At 47.8% G+C, this 22,208-nt stretch overlaps 1 protein-coding gene across 1 annotated transcript; it reads left to right on the top strand.

The window, feature by feature from the left end:
* Positions 1-5,494: 5,494 nt before the first annotated feature.
* Positions 5,495-20,566, top strand: TF (transferrin). The gene is made up of 17 exons (XM_076341804.1): positions 5,495-5,589; positions 7,747-7,910; positions 8,130-8,238; positions 9,573-9,764; positions 9,970-10,105; positions 10,528-10,583; positions 11,901-12,070; positions 12,196-12,382; positions 13,462-13,616; positions 14,403-14,496; positions 14,969-15,004; positions 15,718-15,876; positions 16,930-17,074; positions 17,989-18,053; positions 18,656-18,840; positions 19,707-19,893; positions 20,328-20,566. Exons 1-17 carry the CDS (start codon positions 5,547-5,549, stop codon positions 20,363-20,365), a joined length of 2,121 nt encoding a protein of 706 aa, XP_076197919.1. The 5' UTR covers positions 5,495-5,546; the 3' UTR covers positions 20,366-20,566.
* The last annotated feature ends 1,642 nt before the right edge of the window (positions 20,567-22,208 follow it).

The following is a 22,208-nucleotide window of genomic DNA, read 5'->3' as shown; positions in this document are numbered from 1 at the left end:
ACTCTGGAGTTGGAGCACAGCCTCAAAATTGACCTGTAGGTCCAAACAGGGGCTGAAAGCATGTTTCTGGAAAGACTGTCACAGCTCTCCAAGTATCCATCAGGCCTTGGGAGCCATGGGGAATGCTGAGCTGGTCCCAGTCCACCGTTTGCCACGGCCACACTCACAGAGCTGGCACTTGCACAGTGTGGCTTACAGCTGCTGCAAGCCCCATGCTGACCCAGGCTCCAGGAGATGAATGATTCCCTCTTCCGGGAGAGATACGGCATCGGGCAGGAGGCTGGGATTTCCCCCAGATGCTTACACTGACCAGGTAAGCCAGCCCTGCCAAAGCCCCCTGACTTGTCCCTGCCCCTCCTGGGTACCTGAACGTTGAGTCACAGAATGGTTTGGGTTGGAAAGGACCTTTAAAGACCATCTAGTCCAACCCCCCCTGCCATGGGCAAGGGACATCTTTCACCAGATCACATTGCTCAAAGCCCTATCCAACCTGACCTTGAACACTTCCAATGACGGGGCATCCACAACTTCTCTGCGCAACCTGTTCCAGTGTCTCACCACCTTCATTGTAAAAAATTTCTTCCTTACATCCAATCTAAATCTACCCCCTTTCAGTTTAAAACTATTGCCCCTTGTCCTGTCACTGCAGGCCCTGGTAAAAGGTCTCTCTCCATCTTTCCTATAAGCCCCTTTTATATATTGAAAGGCCACAGTATGGTCTCCCTGGAGCCTTCTCTTCTCCAAGCTGAACAACCCCAACTCTCTCAGCCCCTCTCCATAGCAGAGGTGTTCCAGCACTCTTTGTGCTGGCCCTTTGTCCACTTTTGTGGCCCTCCTCTGGACCAGCTGTATAACAGGTCCATGTCTGTCTTCTACTGGGGACCCCAGAGCTGGACGCAGTACTCCAAGTGGGGTCTCACTAGAGGGGACTAGAGGGGCAGAATCACCTCCCTTGACCTGCTGGCCATGCTGCTTTGGATGCAGCCCAGGATATGCTTGGCTTTCTGGGCTGCAATTGCACAGTGCCAGCTCATGTCCAACTTGTCACCCACCAATATCCCCAAGTCCTTCTCCGCAGGGCTGCTCTCCATCCATTCACCACCCAGCATCATCGTCTTCCATCTCTTGAGATGGGCACTGTTGCCAGTTCAGTGCCAGTCTCAGCCTTGTGTCCCACCCTGGGCTATTGACAGAGGAGCAGGGAAGATGGTCTGGGAAAATGGGTTCCCATCAGGCTGCTCTTCTTGGCTTCACCTGCTGCAACGTGACCTGTGGGGCCAGGACAGGACAAGAACTTGAGCCCAGCTCTTGTGGTTGACCACACTGATGTCATTGTCATGGGCAGGCTCCAGCCTTCTCTGAGCCACAAACTAGACATTCCCATTTCTACAGGGAAACAAGCCAACTCTATAGACAAGCCCAAAGTCCTGGTGGGTGTATATTGCCCTCTGCACTCAGCCCATCCCACCTCGAGGTTCGATTGATTCCTTTTTTTTTTCTTCCATTTTCAGTGCTTTTTCTCCTTAGTATCTCAAGGTGAGCTGGGTCTTCATCACACAACTGCCAGCCTGGTGACCCCTGGGAACAGAAGCATTAGCTCCGAAGGCCTCCACTGCTGGATAGGAGCACCTTTACGGAAATAACTGCTCCAAAGAGTTGGGCGAGATACCTGTGTTGGTGTGGTGCCTTGATTGCAGCTTCCCCTCTCCCCGGTTAATGTTTTCCCCACATGCACACACAACCAGAGCTCGGCTCCAGCCTCCGTTCAGCTGCGTTGGCTCCAGGATGAGCTCTGCCATGTGGAGCAGCCAGCACTGTGATAAAGCCGAGCCCTCTCCCAGACAATTGTGCCAGCTCTAACTTTATCCCAGCCCAGTTACAACAAATGTCCTTTCCTTTGGACATAACCAAAACTCCAGTGCAGCCTCATCTCAACCACAAACCACAGCGTACACATATGGGGTTGCAGTAATAAGGGAGATGTAGAAATAAGCAGCATTATTCTACCTTCAAGTTTACTTAGCATGCAGCTGAGCCCTGTTCTTTCCTTGGGGTTCAGATGTGTTTATGCATCACCAATGACCCGTGGTTGGTCAGAGGGTGTGTTAATTTGTATTTCTTCATCATTTGTGTAATTCTCAGCAGCATCCTCTTTCTGAAAACAGAACAGCCGCGATCCGTAGTGTTGCAATAGAACGAACTTGTGATGCGTAATAATAATTCAGCTCATCTCATGAAGATGTACACTTGATGCTTTCTGGATAACAAGGACAAAGTCTGAGAAGCACTGGCTTAGATCTGTCCTTTCTGGTAAAGCTGTTCCTGCTTGCATGAGCCACAGCATTGACCTCTTACCTTGAAAGACAACAAGAATTTCCATCATTAGTAAGAATTGGCCCTCATTGTTCAATCTCAGCTTAGTCAGCCAGACACATGCATTTGGGCATGGGAGGAGCTCTCTTTTTGTACAAAAACGTGCACCCAGGCAGTGAGGTATGGATCTAACAAGAACTTGTAGAAGCATGTGTGTGTATTTACTGAAAGAGAGGACACACTGTGTGAATAAACGTGCATTTTTTAACACAAAATTTGGAAAAGCAGTTGTCTGATAGACATCCAGGGGAAGAAGACAGTTGCACCAAGAAGTTTGTCCCTCCTGGACCCCAAAAGGAAGGCATTTTGCAGCTGGAGGCCAGCCAGAATACTTTGCCTTTTCCATCCAAGGCTTCCCTTGGTGGGATGTACTCCTCAGAAAGGAGCATCTTGGAGGCCTGTTGGGTCCTTTGGAGATCAAGGTCTGAGCCTTCAAGCCCAGGTGGCCTAGAGGACACATCACCAATCTGCTGTGCTTCTGCCATTGGGTACCTCCAAGGCAAGCTGTGTGTTGGAAGAGCTTCTCCCCACGGCTGCTCTGCGGCAGGCTGGAGCAGCGGATCTTGGCCACAGGTCGCAAAGCTGCTGAAGGAGCAGCCACAAGATGGGCGCACACCAGGAGGTGAATGGAAATCCATCGTGGAGAAAGGTAGGATTTGATAGCATCAAAAGCAGGTATAGAAGCTGCTCTGTATGTGGCTGGTGACTTTCCAGATGACTAGTGGCTGGACATCTGGAAATCCAGGAGGTTACTGGTAAAGGCTGGAGGACAAGAGGTAAGCAGTAAAATCTATTGCAATCCGAGCCTCTTCCTTCGTCCCTGGATTTGTCCTGATGCCATCTGGGACGGCAAGGGAAAAAGGTGTAAAGTGGAAACCACCCATCACATCACCACATCACAGCACATCGGCAGATACAGAGAGTGCATTGGGGATGCAGGTGCGATTTGAGAGGGGAGAGAGGAGCAGTGGGCAGTCCATGTAAAAAAGGCTGGGAACCATGTGCAGAAGGCAAGATAGTATGGGCTCTTCCAGCAACTGCTCTTCTGTTGCTTGAACAGATCTTTTATGTTTTCCAAACTTTCTTCTGCATCTTTTCCCTTCACCTGTCATGTGGCAAAAATACCTCTATCTACTCTGGATAGTGTTGTAACTACTTAGTTTGTGGAGTCAAGATGTCCAAATATTTTCACCATTATTTATGTGCTCAGATATCTTTGATTTTTCAGTGGCACTGCAATTTCTAGGCTCCTCGGGATATCTGTTAGAAGAGGCATTTTGGAACAAATCAACAAAAAGCTATGGACGAACCATGTGGGACAGCCACCTGTGAGCCCTTGTGCCTCTTCTTCCCATGGATGGGGACATTGCTAAGCCTACCCTGAATGAGGCAAGGATTGGTGAGACCCACGGGGAGCTGGGGATGGATTTCAGTGGCATCTATGTGTCTCAGTGGAGGAAGACCTTGGAGGACCACAGCTTGCTGGACCAAATACAGATGGGAGATCTTTTAAAAGGGAAGGAAGGCTTGCGGTGGGAGCAAGTCAGTCTCCCCCCCAGGTTGCAGTGTGTTTGGAGATGCTCTGGACACAAGAAGTGCTGCACTTCTGGGAAAGCAGGGGATGAAGGGATGAGAAATAGGAACTAGCCATGCTGAAGGAACTGCTAAAGATGATGCTGAAATAACCAGCATGGCCATGAGTGCCTCTTGCTCAGCCTGTAGGGACCTCCAGCAGCCAGAGTCACAGGTAGGGCAGGCTCACAGTGCCACAGTGGAGGTGGTCATTGCCTGAAGGTCTCCAGCAGCCCCCTTCCCTGGGTCACTTTGTAGAGCCATATCCTTGACCTGACACTGGGGTCCCACCTGCACTGAAGCCACTCTGGCCACCACTACCCACCTGCAGGTCACTGTGCCCTGAGCCTGCTGGGAGGAGGGAGAAGAGCCAACCCAGGGTGCTTCCAGCCAACCTCAGCTAGGAGCCCTCTGTGGGCAAGCCCATGGCACTGCCGCATGGAGGGTGCAGGCTACAGGAGGGGAAGGACCTGTGCAGGGGATCCAGAAGATCACAAAGGGAGGCTCTCTTGAGAGCAAGCCTGGGAGCTGGACCTCACCGCTGGCCTTCCTACAGCACTCTTGTAGCTTGTGTCGGGTGGGCATGGTGGGTGGACCAGCCCTAGCAGCTGCTGTCTAGGGATGCTGCCAGGGATTGTGGGCTAGCTGATGTGGTCCAGGGACTCTTATTTATTGTGCATGTGCCAAAGTCAACCTGAAGCTGGTCTTGTAGCCTACAGCAAAGATCAGGACATTGAGCCTGGGACAGTGTCATGAAGGCAGACCTTCGTAAACCTAGCCATGTGCCACTGGTCCTGGCTGCAGGGAGATAACTCAGGAGTGATACAATTGGATGGAGAGATTTTGCAGAGGAAGGAGGAAGAGGGTGACTGTTAATCTCAGCATTTCTTTCCAGGTTCATCCCAAGAACTTAATAAATGTGCAGCGTGATGTTTCCTTCTGGCTGCAGGGCACTGATCGAGCCATCTGGTTGCTGCCATTGACTTTCTTTGCCTGTGCAAGGAGCTTGCCAGATCATGTGTAAGAAACATTTACTGCCTTTCAACCCCATTGCCATTGCCAAGAGGGTGCAAGGGAGCGGGCAGGCACTCAGGGTGCTGCAAGCCAAAGGGCGATGGGCATGACAGCAGCAGTTACTGGCAAACATACAAAACTCGGGTCTGGATCCAGCAGGGACTTTCTGAGATTAGGCTGGGCAAGGCAGGGGGTGGCTAGCACAAAGAAAATAGCCCCTCCCGTGGTGTTTCAGCCCGCAGGGGAATTCAAATGTCACAGCTTGGCAATTTTCCATCTGAAGCCCCTTGTAAAATGAAAAGCACCTTGCCCTGCTCTAACTCCTGCCTGCGGAGTGAAAAAAGTGCCTGTGCCAAAGTGAAAGGCTTCCTAAAAATGGGCTGATCCAGGGAGGGGGGCAATTTAGGAGCTATTGAGAAACAAGGAAGGACAAACAGTATTAGGTCATTGCTTCTGCAAACACAGCCAGGGCTGTTCCTCTATAAAAGGGGGAGAAAGCAGTTCCAGAGCCATCACAGACTTGGAGGGGACAGTCTGTGACCAAGGCTGCTGCACCCCCTCCTCGGCACCTGACTCCCCGCTCAAGTATGAAATTCGTACTCTCTACTGTGCTGTCCTTTGGGATAGCAGGTAAGTGTCTGCTGAAAGCAGTTTTGGGGAAAGGAAGAGTCAAAACCTCCCAGGACCCCAGGCTTTCCCCCTAGATGAGGCTGTTTTAGAGCTGCAGCATGTACCAGACCCAGGCAGCTGTTAAGTAAAAGCCAAAATGTAAAAGCAAAGGAGTCCCTGCCAGATGCTTGCTTTGGCAGCTGTGGATCTCTGTCAACAAGGATGGTGTTTTGAGCATTAATGACAGCAGCTTTTTCCTTGGGCCAGCCCATGGAGGCTGGAGGGAGGTCTGCAGCTCCCCACAGCAAGCTGCTGAGCACTGGCAAGGGGGAGGGATGCTCAGCACCCATTGCTGGGGAGAGAACTGCTCGGGAGAGGCTCTGCACTCCTGCTGCCGTGGGGCGAAAGGAAAAATCACCCTCCAGCAAACTGCTGTGCCAGGAGAGGAGCAGGGGTTCAGCCAGGGGGAGAGAAACTAGAACAAGACCTCCCTGCCAAGCCTTGCATGTGTGTTGGGTTAAACCTGAAGGCAGTGACAATAAAATAGAGCTTAATTAACGAACGACTCCACAAACTCCCCGCTCTGCTCCTGCGCTGCTCCGTCCTCCTGCTGCGGCTGCACTTTGCTCAGGCTCCTGTGTATTTTATGCCTAAATTGTGCCGCTGCAGAGCTGGCTCTGCTTGAAGTGATTATTCTTTCCTCTCTCTGCTCACCGTTTTGGCAGGCAATGGGCAGGTAGCCACAGCAAGGAGATTGCTGCCGTCTACACCTGACCTGGGGACTGCTGCCTGGAAAGGGAAAGAGAGGTCCCCTTCTCGGACTAGGCAGTGGGTCTCTTCTGATCCCCCATAAAGTGTGATGTTGATTAATGTCCTCTGGTGGGAAGTGCTCCCTGTGCCGCTGGCATAGGAAAGTCCTTGAGCACCTTTGCTGAGTAGTAGCACGCAATGATGTCTTATTAACAGTGAAGGGTCCCTTCTCCTCCCCTACACAGAAGGAGTCAAGAGTTCTGTGGCAGAGGTTGTGGCACTCAGGCTCCCGTTGCCTTCCCAATGTTCACCAGTGCAGCTGGGCTGACTCCCTCAGGACGTCCCTGTCCAGCTTCTGCCCAGGGTAGGATGGCTGCCAGCACTAGATTAAGGTGGCCATGGCTTTGTGCAGCCAAGACTTGAAAAAGTAGATGATGGCAGTAGGAATTAGGGCTAAGGATTCTCCCTGTGGCCAAATTCAGCATCTCCACTGGGAGGAGGGGAGGTGTCTGCCAGCAGGGTTATGGCTCAAAAATCAAGTAAGAGAGAATATTTCAGAGGTGAAAGAGAAAATGGAAACAGCACAGGTTAATCTGGAGATGTTTAAATGAAATGTGCCATCAAGGGTTTGGAGGGAGCAAGCTGTCCATACAGCCTCTCCGTCTGCACAGTCCTGCCAGGAAGGGGCAGAGTTAAGGTGAAGTGTGCAGCATGGGCTAGCCACATACTTTAACTGCAATTTTCCAATGTTTCTGGTGTTTAGGTTGCTGAAGGAGGCATAAGTCTGTGTCCACCTGAGGTCTTTGCTTTGCTCCGATCTCCCAGAGCAGCCAGTCAGCTGCATTTACTGGTTAGGGGACTTTTAGGAGAGAGGACTGTGGAGGTGGTATGGCATCTCTGTTACTGGGTGTAGTGGAGGAGGTGAGATACAAAGAGACAGTTAAATATATCAGATCATCTAGCTGCCAAGGAGGTCATGTGTGGCAACGTACAGAATATAGTCTGGCCAGGTCAGAGCTGCTCTCCCTCTGGGATTATTTGCAAAGACACTGCTTCAGTGGACCACCTTTTCTCTCCGTTTTTGCAGTCTTGAGTTTGATTTCTATTGAAGTGTGTGGATTTGTTCTCCTGCTCCTGTGGATGTTGCCATGAGCTCAGGCTGCTTGAATCACAATGCTGTGCAGGACATCCATTGCCCAGGGACAGGAATGATGCTCCCAGATGTTCCTGAAGGTGCACACAACAGGCAAGAAAGAAACGGCCTTCCTGCATGACTTAGGATATCTGCAAGGGAGATCCTGCACCCGGCTATCACCTGAGGCCATGACTGCAGGGAACCAGAGATCGTGTGTTCACAGAGATGCTGTTTTTCTCCACTTGGTGCCTTTCTACCTCTCTGAGACTGTTTATTTCTGGTTCTTTCTACAGCTCTGTGTTTTGCTGCTCCCCCCAAGGCAAGCATCAAATGGTGCACAATATCCTCAGCAGAAGAGAACAAATGCAATAGCCTAAGGGATCACATGCAACACGAGAGTGTTGCACTGAGTTGCCTGCAGAAAGCAACGTACCTTGACTGCATAAAAGCCATTTCGGTGAGTGGGCAGCAAGTATCTGTGCTGGGCACCGAGGATGTTTCAGCAGCCTGTTACACCTGGAAAAGGTTGGGGTTTCCTTTGAGTCACTGGTTGTTACTTGTGATCCCCCTGTAGAGAAGGACTCACCCACAAAGATCCAGGAGAGACTCACGGGAAGCATTTTCCCTCATGCATCCCTGCTCTTTGTTTATTGACTGAAATATTTTTGTTGTTTAGAATAATGAAGCAGATGCCATTAGCTTGGACAGTGGTCAAGTTTTTGAGGCAGGCCTTGCCCCCTACAAGCTGAAGCCCATTGCTGCTGAGGTCTACGAACAAAGTGAAGGTACACTTTCATGCAATATTTTTAAGCCAAGTGGCGGTAACAAACTGATAGTGCAAAGGCCATCCTTTCCATGCAGAGTTCCCACATTATTTCTGTTGGGTGTCCGAGATATTGCCCCTGGCTTCCAGATCCCAGAGGGGAAGGTGGGGGGGACAGTTACACCAAAATGTGAATCATTACCCATGGCCATAGAGTCACTGCAATGGAAAGGGGCAGAGCCAGTGCCCCATTTCTGACATTAGCTGCGATGAAAGTCACTGATCCCATGATAATGCAGTGGCCATGGAAGGAGAGCATCATGAGCAGAAATCATAGTTGTCCCAAAGGATGGCATAAAAACTGTGCTGGTCCCAGAGATGATCTGCTTTCAGTGACCTTGAACTATGTGGGTAAAACACTGAGCTAGATAGCACAGATAACCTGTGTATCTTCCTGTGCAGTCATCAAGACAAAAAAAAGATTGAAGAGGCAACAGCATTGCCATTAGTGGTTGTGGAGGAACACTCAGTTGAGATTACCTAGGCAAGAGGTGCAGGCAATGCACAGAAGAAAGAAGAGAAGCATAAAATGTGCTTTGCAGCAATCCCTTCTGATAAGACTTAGCTCTGTTGCTCCATCCCTGCTCACTCTGTGTACTATCCTTCGTCTCTCCCATCTTTCTCTTGGGAGCTGAACAGACACTATTTCTCCATTTTTGTCTATCTCGCCTCATGCAATCCCACCACGTCCAAAGCTCCCAATCCCTTTTGACCTCTGCCCTGGTGTTCAGCCTGTTTGTACACAATATTCAGGATCAAAGCAACACGGCAGAGTCATTCCGAACATGGTAGCTAAGGAAATACAGATATTAAATGGAACGCTGTAGTTCCTACCACCCCTAAAACTAAGTCACTTTATTCATACATAGCACGTGATGGCCTAGGTATAATTTTAAAGACTAAATGTGGAATTTCAGTCTCGCAAGGCTTACATGTATGCTTCAGTGGGCAATGACATTTGAGAAAAGACTTGCCAAAGAAGATTTGCCAAAAAGACTTGTTGAAGCATTCTTACAAAACTACAGGCACGTCTAATGTCTGTCCAGCGGCAAAGCATTTTGCGTGTGATAGTATTTTCAGGTCACTTACCATTACAATTTGTAATGCGCGGCGCTGGTTCAGTATTAGCAGTGTAGCTCACCCCTAAGAAAATGGGAAGACCATGAGTGTTCAAGCAAAGCTGCTAATCATTTGGAAGTGCAGCACTTTATTCTCTGAAATTGGGGGTTTGGCAGGATTTGAAATGTTCATAAATCCTGCTTTTTCATTGCTTTCCTGTTTTTTCCTGCACTGCAGGCTCCACAATCATCTACTACACCGTGGCCGTTGTGAAGAAAGGAACAGGCTTCACAATAAATGACTTGCAAGGCAAGACCTCCTGCCACACGGGCCTGGGCAGGTCTGCTGGCTGGAACATCCCCATTGGGACACTCCTCCACCGGGGAGACATCAAGTGGGATGGCAAAGACTCAGGCTCCATTGAGCAAGGTGAGGTGGGAAATGGCGAGATAAATGGACTGGTGTTAAGCCAGGGGCGGTGTTACGGTGAAAGCAATGTTGCCCGATCTTCTGCGGAGGTCCAGAGGTGGCTCACAGAGCAGTTGAGTCATTCACATGCTTTGTGCATCCCCTTCCTTCCAGGTCCTTGTAAAAGTGAATTTTGGACTAACTATTGCTTCTTTCTCATCCATAGCGGTGGCCAATTTTTTCTCTGCCAGCTGCGTGCCTGGTGCCACCACTGAACAAAAACTGTGCCGTCAGTGCAAGGGGGACTCCAAAACCAAATGTTCCCGCACAGCACCTTATTCTGGATATTCTGGAGCTTTTCAGTGAGTGGAAGTTATTTTTCCTTTGGGGAAATGTTCTAGCCCTGACACATGCAAGTCTTTGTTATACCAGGGAGGGCTGTGTTGTAATCAGGGGTCCTGAGGAGACTGAATTTATAGAACAACTGGGAGTGCTGATAATTAAAGATCCAATTAGTAATAACCATCAGGCAGCTAGCGGGAGATGAGAGAGGCAGCTGGGTTTTATGATTTTGCACAGACTTAAGAATATGCAACATTAGCATTGTGCTAAGTCTAACTGGGCTTCTTGAGCATTACTTCTCTGCCATTACATTTTCTTCCCTGCCAGCATAGCTTTTTTTGGGGAAGACTACTGCTCTACAGTTGCAGTTTGTGCCGAAGTAATTTGCTGAAACAGGAGATGTCTGTTTTTTTAACATCTCTTCTGTTCCTCCTACCTGCAGCTGTCTGAAAGATGGAAAAGGAGATGTGGCTTTTGTGAAACACACAACTGTTCAAGGTAGGCCTGCGAGATCACTTGTTTCTCTCCTTTCCAGTCCAACCTCTTGCTGCCACTCCATCCTGCAATTAGTCTACACTGTGCAGGCTTTCATTCCTCTCCGGGTTTGCCCCAAACCTCTTCTCCTTTCATCTCTAGAAACGTTTTGCACACTGTGGACTGAATTATCCTTGTTACTGAAAAATATGATTGTGGTGGGGTCCACGTTTTCTTCTTCGGGATTCTTCTTTGAAGAAAGAAAACCTGCTTGATTTAAGTTCAATGGTATTATCGTTGGTGCCATATCTCAGAGCCAGCTGTAACGTTATCATAGCAAGCACAGGGTGAGCAATTGTGTAGGTAATTGCGCTCATCCATTCCTCTGGGAGGGATTTTGGAGGGAATTCAGTCCACAGCAAGAGTTCACTGGCTCTGCACCTCTCGGAGATGGAAGATGGCCTGGCATGCCCAGGACCTGCAGTGAGCTCAGTGGAGGGCCACCAAGATGGTCACGGGGCAGGGACACTTGTCCTGCTGCGAGGAGATGCTCAGCGGGGTGGGAAGAGATGGCTTTGGGGGGACCTCAGAGCAGCCTGCCTGTGCCTACAAGGAGGTTAGCAAGAAGGTGGAGCCAAGATCTTTACGGACGTGGACAGTGGAAAGATGAGAAACAATAATCATAAACTGAAACAAGAGACGTTTGGACCAGATACAAGGAGATATTTTTTCCCCCTTGAGGACAGTCAAGTTGTCCTCAACCTGTCCAAGAGGACAGGTTGCCCAGGACAGCTGTGCATTCTCCAACCTTGGAGGTTTTCCAGATCCATCGGGAGCAACCTGGTCTACTCCTGCTTTGAGCAGGGGCTTGGACTGGAGATCTTCAGAGGTCCCTTCTCACCTGAGTTCTCCTGTAATCCTGTGATCTCTGACCTGGTCTCTGTTTTCAGCCTTGACACTACTGGCCTTCACAGACCATGTGCGGCTCCTGACCTGTTCAATCCATTTGTATGGTGTTTGTAAATCTATTTGTATTTGTATCTATTTGTACATGCCTGGATGTCTAGGCACTACTGCCACATAAAGCCTCTTACTGTTGGTTTAGTTATGACAGAGGCAGAGATAATCTCTTTCACAGGCACATGTATTCTCCTTTCTGCATTGCCTTTGTATGACCATGATGACCCAATTACCATTGCAAAGGGTGTATGTGCAACCTGTCTTCTGCAAAGAATTCTCCCCCGAGCTTCCACAGAAATAAATTAATTACAAAGCTGCCCCAGACTGGCTTTTTTGTCTACTTTCGTGGTGATGCAACTCATGGTTCCTCCCTTCCTCCAGAAAATGCCCCGGAGGAGAAGGATGAGTATGAGCTGCTGTGTCTGGATGGCCGCCGTCAGCCTGTGGACAACTACAAAGTCTGTCACTGGGCCACGGTGCCTGCCCACGCTGTTGTGGCTCGAGATGATAGCAAGGTTGATGACATCTGGAGCTTTCTTTCAAAAGCACAGGTATCGTCAAGCTCTTCTTTCCTTCCCCTAGCATCCCCTCTTCTGTCCCCTGGCTTTGCTTGCTCTCTCCAGCTTTCCAAGCGCTTTGGTATGGTCATTTGCTGATTATTTTTCCCTCATGGCAGGAAAAATTTGGTGTGGGCACAACCAGCACCTTCCAGCTCTTTGGGCCACCTGGCAAGAAGGACCCAAGCCTCAAAGACTTGCTTTTCAAAGACTCTGCTATACAGCTGAAGCGTATCCCACCACTGATGGATTCCCAGCTCTACCTGGGCTTTAAGTATTACAGTGCCATCCAGAGCCTTCAGAGAGGTAAGCAGGACATGAAATACTAATGTCATGCCAGTGTGAGCTGCATTGAAAAGATGGGATCAGCAAATATGTCTGGGCAAAAGGAACATGATTTTTTTCAAACAGACAGTATTCTCTGCAAAATATTTCCTGTGAAAGGTATTATAATTAAAATCACACAATCTTCACAAACTTCACTTATATCAGCAAAAGGAATTTGTTGATTCCAAAGTCAAAATAACATCATCACCACACTGACAAAGGTGGAAAATTTACACACACTCTACCCCTTGTACCTTCATCACAATTACAACAAAAAAAATTGCCGATGGTTATTCAGCTGGTGGTAGGGATTGGGCATGGTCAAAACTGCTGCTTAGAAAAGCCATTTCTGGGACATAAGAGGAAGGAACACCCCGGGACACCAGGTCCAGTATTGGCCACTTGAGGGAAACAGTGTCCTTTACTCCCATCTAGACCCATCAAGCATTTACTGATGTCCTAGCTGGCTTTCTGAAAGTCAAACATCCCACAAATGACCTCTGAAATCCACTTAAAGTGTATAGTTGCTCAGAGATCTCTGTGGTAGGCTCAGCCGCTATGGCATTTATGGAAGGGGGTGCATGGACTTTATGTAGCATCGAAACAGATTATTCAAATGCCACTTCATAGAAACATAACTAGGTTGTATTTTTCCAGCTCAGTCTGGTCTTAGTCTCATGGTTGTCTGGGCTGTGAGGTCTGGAGAAATGCTGAGTATATTATAGGCAGCAATACCAAGTACTATTAATGCATGGTAGTTTAGTGGTTGCGATGTTTTAGCTAACACAAACCTGTGTGAACAGCTTGTGTCATGCAGAAAGTCTCCTTTCTGACCGGTATGTTGATTTTTGAGCATCCTTCAGCTTAAGAATCATCCCTTCTATTCACGCCAGCCCAGGGCTTATTAAACAAGAATGTCTTGCACTGGGCAGCAGCAGGTTGGTGTGTACAGATGGTTTCATGGCTGAGTCCCACGCACCCAGAAAGTAGCCTGTTTGTTGCCTTATTGTTCAGCAGGGCTCTAGGCTTATCCTTGTTTTCCTCTGCTGGTTTTACAGATCAGATGAACTCCAACCGCAGAGAAAACAAGACACGGTGGTGTGCAGTAGGCAAGAATGAGAAGAGCAAGTGTGACCTCTGGAGTGTGGTGAGCAACGGGGAGGTGGAGTGTACCGTGGCAGACAACACCAAGGACTGCATTATTAAGATCATGGTATGGCTTTTTTTTCTTTTCTTCTCCCTGTGAACCTTTCAGAGAACAGTGTTGCTTCTTTCAGCCTGCAAGTAGATGGGGCAGAGGGGGGTTAGACTTTAAAATAAAGTATCGGGAGCTTTGCAAGAAATACCAGAAAACCAACCTCATCACAGGGAAAAGGCTCGACTAGTTTTTCACCGATTAACATTTTTCAAAAAAATTTATTGGACAGTGTTCTTTTTTTGAGGTTTCCTAAATAAAAAGCAATTTTCTTGTGTGAAGTAACTTTTTATTTGGAAAAGGAAGGCAAAATACAGATTTTGTAAAGTGCAGAGAAAAACAGTTGCCTGCTTAGAAGAGGAGTGGTTCCATAGCACAGACGAGGATGCTGGTGGTAGCTCAGAGGGTTGGGTCAGTACCATGATGACAGCACAAAATGCAAACTTGAAAGGACAGGTGAGATGAGGAAATCTGTTTGCCAGGGAAGCAGGCTAGGAGAGACACACACCTGAGCCTGCGAGTGCCTGGGGGAGGAGAGCTGCTGCTGGAGGTGGTTACAAGCACATGGGAGTAATAATTTCAAAACTCCTTCTGCTTGCATCAGCGAGACCTCATCTGTCTGTACACTAAGGGATGGCTTCTCAGTCCCCTTAGCCCCAAGCCCTTCTCCCTTACATCGAGTGCTTCATTTACAATCCGATTTCTGAAAAGCGCTGGTCTGGGGACATACAGCTGCAGACATTCTGGGACTGGGAACATTCTGAATGTCTGGGGACATTCATCACTGCGCCCTTTTCATTTCAGAAAGGTGAAGCAGATGCTATCAGCTTAGATGGAGGTTTTGTCTATACTGCTGGTGTATGTGGCTTGGTGCCAGTGATGGGAGAAAGCTATGAGGGTAAGCATAGCCCGGGCTGCCCCTCTGGGTCCAGGTGGTGGGGAACAGGCTGGTGCAAAAGCACTGTTTTTATTCTGAAATCTAGAAAGCAGCCTCACTGCTGCATCCTGCAGAAAACACACGGTGCTCTGAGGCAGCTCTGCTCACCGCTGCACACCTCACTTTTCCACGAAGGTGGAACAGCCCTGGGAGAGTGGGCATCGACAGTCATCAATAGGAACACAATGACCTCCAGCTCCTGTCTTCTTCATTTTAATCACGATATCCCTGTCCTTTAGCACCAGCCTCGGTAAAACTAGCTGTTTTAGCTCAGAGGAGCAGATGGAGGCTGTGCTTTGTTCTGTCGATGCACAAGGTGTTACCTGAAATAGTCACTTCCAGAATAAAGTTTCTCCAGAAATTAGTGAGCTCAATCCTTTTTTGGATTTGCCATATCTTTTATCTAATATCTTCTTCTTTTTCTCTCCCTCAGATGACAGTCAATGCAGCAAAGCAGAAGGAGAACCAGGTAATTACTGCCAACCGAGGGACAGAAAACAGTCCTGATGGATATAAGTAGAAAAATATATATGCAGTCATGACTGGAGAATAAATGGTCAGTCTCCACACAAAGGGAGTCTATGTCCAGTAGATATTACACTGTGTCCAATGTAGATACTAAAAATTTGGGAGACGAATTCAGCAGTCAGAGGGAAAGTCTGGGTCTGCAAGCAGATACCAAGGCAAAGCATACGATAGCGGCAGAGATTTGTGCTTAGTTGCTGCTATCTGGAGCATGGTCACACCATAACGGTGCCAGGGCTGCGAACAGGGAAAGAGGGTCTGAGTTGTAGCATTAGGAAATTGTTCTTTATAGAAATGGGAAGAGGGAGAGGAGCGAAGGTTTTTGTCCTTTGCTAAAGAGGGGATAAGAAATCCAGAGGGCATAAGAAATCATCACTTATGTCTTGCTATAGCCTTCTTGCATACCCAAGTGTCAGAGTTTTGGGGGGGTGGGGAAATGTCAGGGATAATAATTTCCCAGGAGCATGGTGGGAGTAGATGCATCACATCTGCAAATTCTTCTGTTGTCGTTGCGTGGCAAATAATTTATAAGTGCAAAGTATTTCTGCTACGCTGTTCATAGGTGCCCTCTCCCAAGTGGAACCAATGCTCTCCTAAGGAAGCACAGTGGGATCCTCGGGTCAGTCCTTAATTCTCCTCTATTTTATCTTCTGAAAGCATCCTACTTTGCTGTGGCTGTTGTGAAGAAATCTGACAGCGTTATCACATGGAACAATCTACAGGGCAAGAAGTCATGCCACACCGCTGTTGGGAGAACTGCTGGCTGGAACATCCCCATGGGCTTGATTCACAACAAGACGGGGAACTGCAATTTCGGTGAGTCGAGTTTTGCATCCATTTCTTCGAGCTGGGAATCTGCCTGCAAGAATGTTTTCCCATCCTTCGTCTGATCTTCAAAGTTTCTTGGGCCTCAAAGATTCCCACCTGGAGGTGGGGAATGGAGAAGATTCTCTTGTTTAAGGTTTCACTGAGCAAAGTTTTAGGCTGTTGGTGACTGCTTCAGAGTGAGATAGGGCACATCAGCTGCTTTGGGGGGGCTTGGCTTTCTTTTCACATCTCTCCTCTTCCCTTTGCAGCAGCCCAAAAGGTATTCCCTAAAAGGGAATACAGGCGGCCACAGGTATAGGGGGCCTGGTGCTTGTGCAGGCTGTGGAGTGGGGGTAAAGGATGGGTTTATGAATCTCAGAAGGGAGGAGAAGGGCTGAGAACAGGGGATAGTGGCTGATCATTGCTCAAGAAACTTAAAGGGACTGATCTGACTGCCTGAGAATAAGGGGGTAAAAGTCTGCATTGGCTCTGGGCCTTTAGAGATTGTTCAGAAGATCAACTTCTACATTCAACTTTCAATCGGTGAGAATTACGGTCCAACAAAAATAATCAGGAAATATTATGGACCAAGGCAAATTAAGCATATAATTATTAAAAGGAAATCTCTAACCGCAAGAAGATACTAGTGTTAGTAAGTTTTAGAATCAGCCTCTCCATCCTCCTGCCTGCCTTTCCCACTGTCCCTTCTCCCCCAAGAGCTCTGGCATTGCTGCCAAACACAACTCTGCCAACCTGTAAAGGCTGAGGAGTCTTGGCCTGGCTCTGCGTGAGCTGGGAATGGTTTGCAGCAAAAACATTCTTTTTATGCCAAGATAGTGCTTAGTGCAATTGAGCCTTAGGCCCCACTTCATTATCAATAATAACAAGTTTCATAGTGAAAACTGGATGCATGCGATTTGCTGTCCACTGAATTGTGCTCCTTATAGCCGGTTCCCAGCTCCCAGTGACCACTAATACAAATTCAGCACAGGAATGTATTATTAAAAGAAAACCTAACTTTTCAGTGCAGGAAAAGTGAATTTTTCCCATTCCTGCCTTCAGATGAATACTTCAGTGAGGGTTGTGCTCCCGGGTCTCCTCCTAACTCCCGCCTCTGCCAGCTCTGCAAGGGCTCAGGGGGGGTCCCACCGGAGAAGTGTGTCGCCAGCAGCCATGAGAAATACTATGGATACACTGGAGCTTTCCGGTAGGTGGTGGAAACACTCAGGCTGCTCTCAAGTACCCTGGGGCTAATCACAGAGGTGATAGGTAGATCACATACAGAGTACTATTGATGCTAATTTGCTGACCTTCTCTTTTTGTCCATTACACTGCTGAAGGTATATATGTCTGTAATATTATACATATGCTATACATTTTTTCTTTACGCAGCTTCCTGCAAAATGATGTAAAAGGTTCCTGTTCTGTAAAACTAATGTCCTGGTGCCTCTAGGCAAACCTGGAGAGGCACAAGCATTTTGGTCAGACCTCCTACAATGGCAGCAGTACTACACTTTTAATACAAATAAGGAGTATTAAAAGATGGGGACCTGCAAACAATGCTGCCCCTAGACACTCCCTGTTAAAAATGCTGCTTGCCTTAGTTAAAATGAGCTGTCCTCTAAGAAGTGCAGAGACCAGAGGTCAGCCCCAGTGCCATCTCCTCTGTACCCACTCACTATCAGCTCAAGTCTAAGTAATTCATATTGGTCATGAATTTAAAAAGAGAATGAATCTTGTTTCATTTGCATCTAATAGCAAAGAGACCCTGCTTCAGGGTTTGCAGTCCTTTTGGTGCAGGTTAGTGTTTTTACAAAGCTATGAACACGTGCAGGCAGGCATTGCAGAAAGCAAAGCGAATGCTGAACCTGGCCAAACTGCTTCTTTCTGACAATAAAATAAATTATGGCGACTTACCATGTGAGAAGGATGCATGTTTTTTTCCAGAATGTGTTAAAAGACTGTGTTTCAGATATCCTTAAAATATTCATGGCAGAGCTCCTAGACCTGGCTGTCCTTGGAGATTAATTTCAGAAAATAAGACTTAGGTCAGAATCAAATCTGTGGGAAAGGGCCAGAATTCAAGCACCCACATCACTTACCTTTCTTTGTACTTCCCAGGTGTCTGGTCGAGCGGGGGGATGTGGCCTTTATTAAGCATTCAATCGTTGAGGAAAACACTGATGGTATGTGGTTATTCTCTTGCATGGGTCTTGGCAGGGCTGCCTTCCCCTATCTGCATTATTTTTGCTCCCAGTGCAGAAGGTAATAGCAAGCTTTACCTGCTCATCCCGTCAATCTCACCGCTCCCACAGGAGGAACAGAATTCAAGCATCAGCACATGCCATCTGCCCGGGGTGGCTCTTCCCAGGCATTGCTGCAGAGACACTTCCCTGCTAACTATCATTTAATTTCAGCTGTGCAATTATTTAGGTGGTCCCTTAACCACAGACTCCTGCCTCGACACCTTAATGCAGCACTCTAGCTCCCCGCTTGCCTGAAAATTAAAAGTTCAGTTCACATTTCTGAAAGCAGCAGCTGAAGTTTTCCAAGCATTTGAGAAAAAATGCAAGGAAGGAGATGTAACTAAATCTCCCAGCCTGCTCTGAGAGTCTGACTCATCCCATTGACTTTTCCCGAGTTTTACTTACAGCCTCCTTTGCACATGCCAAGTCTCCAAGTGCCAGCACACATGTAGGCAGGGACAAATGCCTTGCTTAGGTGTTGTGAGGCTGACATTCTTCTGCTACACAAGATCTCTGAATCTCCAAACCAATTCTCTTTAAAGGCAAAAATAAAGAAGACTGGGCCAAAAATCTGAAAATGGACGAATTTGAGTTGCTGTGCACTAATGGGCAACGGGCAAATATCATGGCTTACAGGGACTGCCACCTGGCCAAAGTTCCTACCCATGCTGTGATCACACGCCCTGAGAAAGCAAAAAAAGTCCGTGAGCTGCTGGAGAGGCAAGAGGTTAGTAGTACTGACAGCAGAAGAAATGTTCTGGGGTTGTTTTTATGTGGCATGTTTGCATTTTTAGCACAATGGTGCTGTGAGTTTCCCTGAGTCAGCGAAACGTGGAAGATTTTAACTTACTGATATGGGGTGACAGCCTTGTCCCTTAGCTTCCCCCTCCCTCCATCCCCTCTGAACTGCTCTTTCTCCTCTGCCACCTTAGCAAATACCCCTTTAAGTAACAGCTGGATCATAGTGGTTGCTGTTGTCACGCTATACTTGTGTGACATGAGATCATCACCTCCTTCTCGGGCTATGCCTGCTCTTGCAAGTGTGTTTCAGAAGCTCCTCTGAGGTGCCTGGTCTCTAACCCAGCTGGGTCAGGCACAATGTAGGCACGAGGTAGGCACCAAACTGTCCAGCCCCGGGAGGACAGCAGCCTCCCTGCACACACATGGTCTTACAGCTACTGGTGTAAATGTAACCAGGTTAAACCACCTCTGATTGATTTTACACTGAAAACATTAATATTTGCTCCACCGTCAGGGTTTGCTGAGAGGCACTTGGGAAGTCAGCTCCTTTTGCTTTCAACTCATGGCTAAGGCATAAGACCTGCTGGCAGCATCTGCCGATGGGCTCTCCATGTAGTGACATGTTAAAATGGAAAAAAATTGTTTTGACAGTCGTGCCACAATGGTGCTTACCACTGAGAGATCCCTCGTCTAACCACATGGACAGAAGATTCAATCCTAAATTTCTGGAGCTTGACTGGGGGCTCCGCAGGATGATGGTGAAGAACTAGGACTAAGCTAGGCTTGTATGAGTTGAATTTTGCCAGCTTTCTACTTTTAACGCACCCTTATCTCTTTGTGCCTTTATTTCAGAAACTGTTTGGAACAAAAGGAATCGAGAAAGACAGGTTCAAGATGTTTGAGTCTCAGACGAAGGACCTTCTCTTTAAAGACTTGACCAAGTGTCTGGTCAAACTCCGCGATGGAATAACATACAAGGAATTCCTCGGAGATCAATACTATGCTTCAGTTGCTAGCCTCAATACCTGCAATCCATCAGGTAACTGTAACAGCCCCAGGAAGAAGTCGGTGAATTGCAGTTCTTAGCCTCACAGGCACGAACAGTTTCTTCTGTAGCTGTCCACTTAATTTTTTTAAGCAAAATGAGGATAACTCATGAAGATGCCAGTATACTTTTCTCAAAGTTCCTTGGATGAACTGAAAACAGTCTTGAAGTCTGCTGCTCTGGCATCAATGGGAATCAAAGATTTTTACTCACCTTTAGAAAATATGCACTCTGAGAAATGGTAAAAAGAATCCACCCTGTCCCATCAGTGTGTGTTCAGTGCGATCTGTGGTTAATACACATTTTTTTGTGGCACACTGAATATATTTTCCACGCGATGATGTTGTTGGCATGGCTGGGTGTGCACTGGTGGGATGGGAGTGTTTAAAGGCAGGATCTGAACTTCTCCCTGTCCTTTCCCTTTTCAGATCTCCTCCAGGTGTGCACCTTCCTTCAGGACAAGTAGTGAGATGGGAAGGACCCTTGCTGGAGGGGGAGGAAACTTAAGCCATGACTCCTCTCGTGCCCTCAGCACCGAACACCAACCTGCAGAGGGCCCTCTGCCTCACTACTTTCTCTGCCCTTCCTCATCACTCTGAAAGTGGCTGTTTGAGACTTTACCATTCTCTGCTGCCATCACAGCAAGAAATAAAATCTCAAATCTAAACGGGTGTCCTGAGATTTTTCAAAACGGTCCTTAAGCCCATTCCTTCCTCAGTACCTCTCGCTGTAGGACAGTGCCAGATACCAGCGTGGCTATTGCCACTTAAGGCTATTGCTGCCTGTTAGAGAAATTTGTTTCAACATTTGCCAAAGCAAAATGGATTAAATATGCCCTAGACACTAATTAAGAGATGTTTTGTATTCTCTGTGCTTTTGCTTCACCCAGGTTATCCCATTATCTCCCCAACAGATGACAGTTGCCCAGTGTGGTTGGGACACAGGAAGAGGGAGATTGTTTATGTCAGGGAAGCTAAAGGGTGGGGAAGGAAAAAAACCAAACCAAACCAAAAAAATACAGTGGTTGTATAATGGAAGGTTTGAATAGAAATTACTCCATCTCATATCTCAGCTGGCTGGATCTGAGTCATTTCCACCAGGCAGTACTCTTAAAACACGTAAGTATATTGACGGGTAGAGTCCGGGCTTAGACTTCCTTTCTGAAAAAAATCTAGGACTTACTTAGAAACGTGTGTGTTTCGGTAGTCTGTCCGACGTGCTGCCAACCTGAAAACAAACATGTAGGTGGGCAGCCTGCCTCTGATCCATGGTGAGAATAAAAAGGCAAGACAAAATGTCTGCTGAGGCTCTCCGCTTCAGAGGAACAGTCTGGAGTAATCCAGCAGGTCCCAACCCTGTTGTCAAGGCAGGCATGGAAGAGCTGCTGAGAGCAGAAAGATGCTAAGAGCTTCTGGCTTTGAGGGAATGAATATTTTGATGGGCTCACAATGATGATTTTTTGGACGCATATGGTATGTGTTGTGAGAAGTCTGCTAGCCTGACTGAAGATCACCTTGGAAGACAGAAATGTAGAGTGTGACGGGAAGCAATGAAATTTAGTTCCTCACATTTATGTAGGATGAAATATACTGGACAGATGGCTTTTCTAACCTGTTCTTAAAAACTAGCATAGAAAGAGATACAGCGCCCCTCAGAGCCTGCTTCTACAACTAACTATGGCTACAGTTAGAAAACTTTCCCCAAGAAAAGCTGCATCATCTGTACTCAATATCAGGTGTAACCCCTTGTCTGACAAGTCGAAGGCATGGAAAAAAGGAACCTCACTAGAGGATCACAGAGTAATTCAAGCGGGAAGGGACCTCCGGGGGTCTCCAGTCCAACCTCCTGCTCAAAGAAAGGGGTCAACCAGGTTGCTCGGGGCTTGACCTAGTCAGGCACTGAGAGCCTCCAAGGATGGCAACTCCATGACCTCCCTGGGCAACCTGTCCCACTGCTTGACAGTCCTCAAGGGGAAGAAGTTTCTCTCATACCCGCTCTGAACCTCTCTTGTTTCAATGTATTCCCATTGCTCCTCATCCTACACCACCATGAAAAGCCTGGCTCCATCTTCCTGATGCCTGGTACAAATGTGGCCATCTCTTCTCCAGTCTCAACAAGTCCTGGTCCCTCAGCCGCACCCCACAGGGCAAGTCTCCAGTCCCCTGACCATCTTGGTGGCTCTCTTCTGAGCTTGCTATCATTCATGGATGTCTTGCTTGAACCGGGGGGCCCAAAACCAGATGCAGTACCTAGATGTGGCCAAACATCTCAAGATGTTTGAGTCTCAAGCAAGGACCTGGTGCTGAGCC

This window comes from Aptenodytes patagonicus, chromosome 6, assembly GCF_965638725.1.
Source record: "Aptenodytes patagonicus chromosome 6, bAptPat1.pri.cur, whole genome shotgun sequence".
NCBI lineage: Eukaryota > Metazoa > Chordata > Aves > Sphenisciformes > Spheniscidae > Aptenodytes > Aptenodytes patagonicus.
This window is presented reverse-complemented; position numbering and strand designations above follow the sequence as displayed.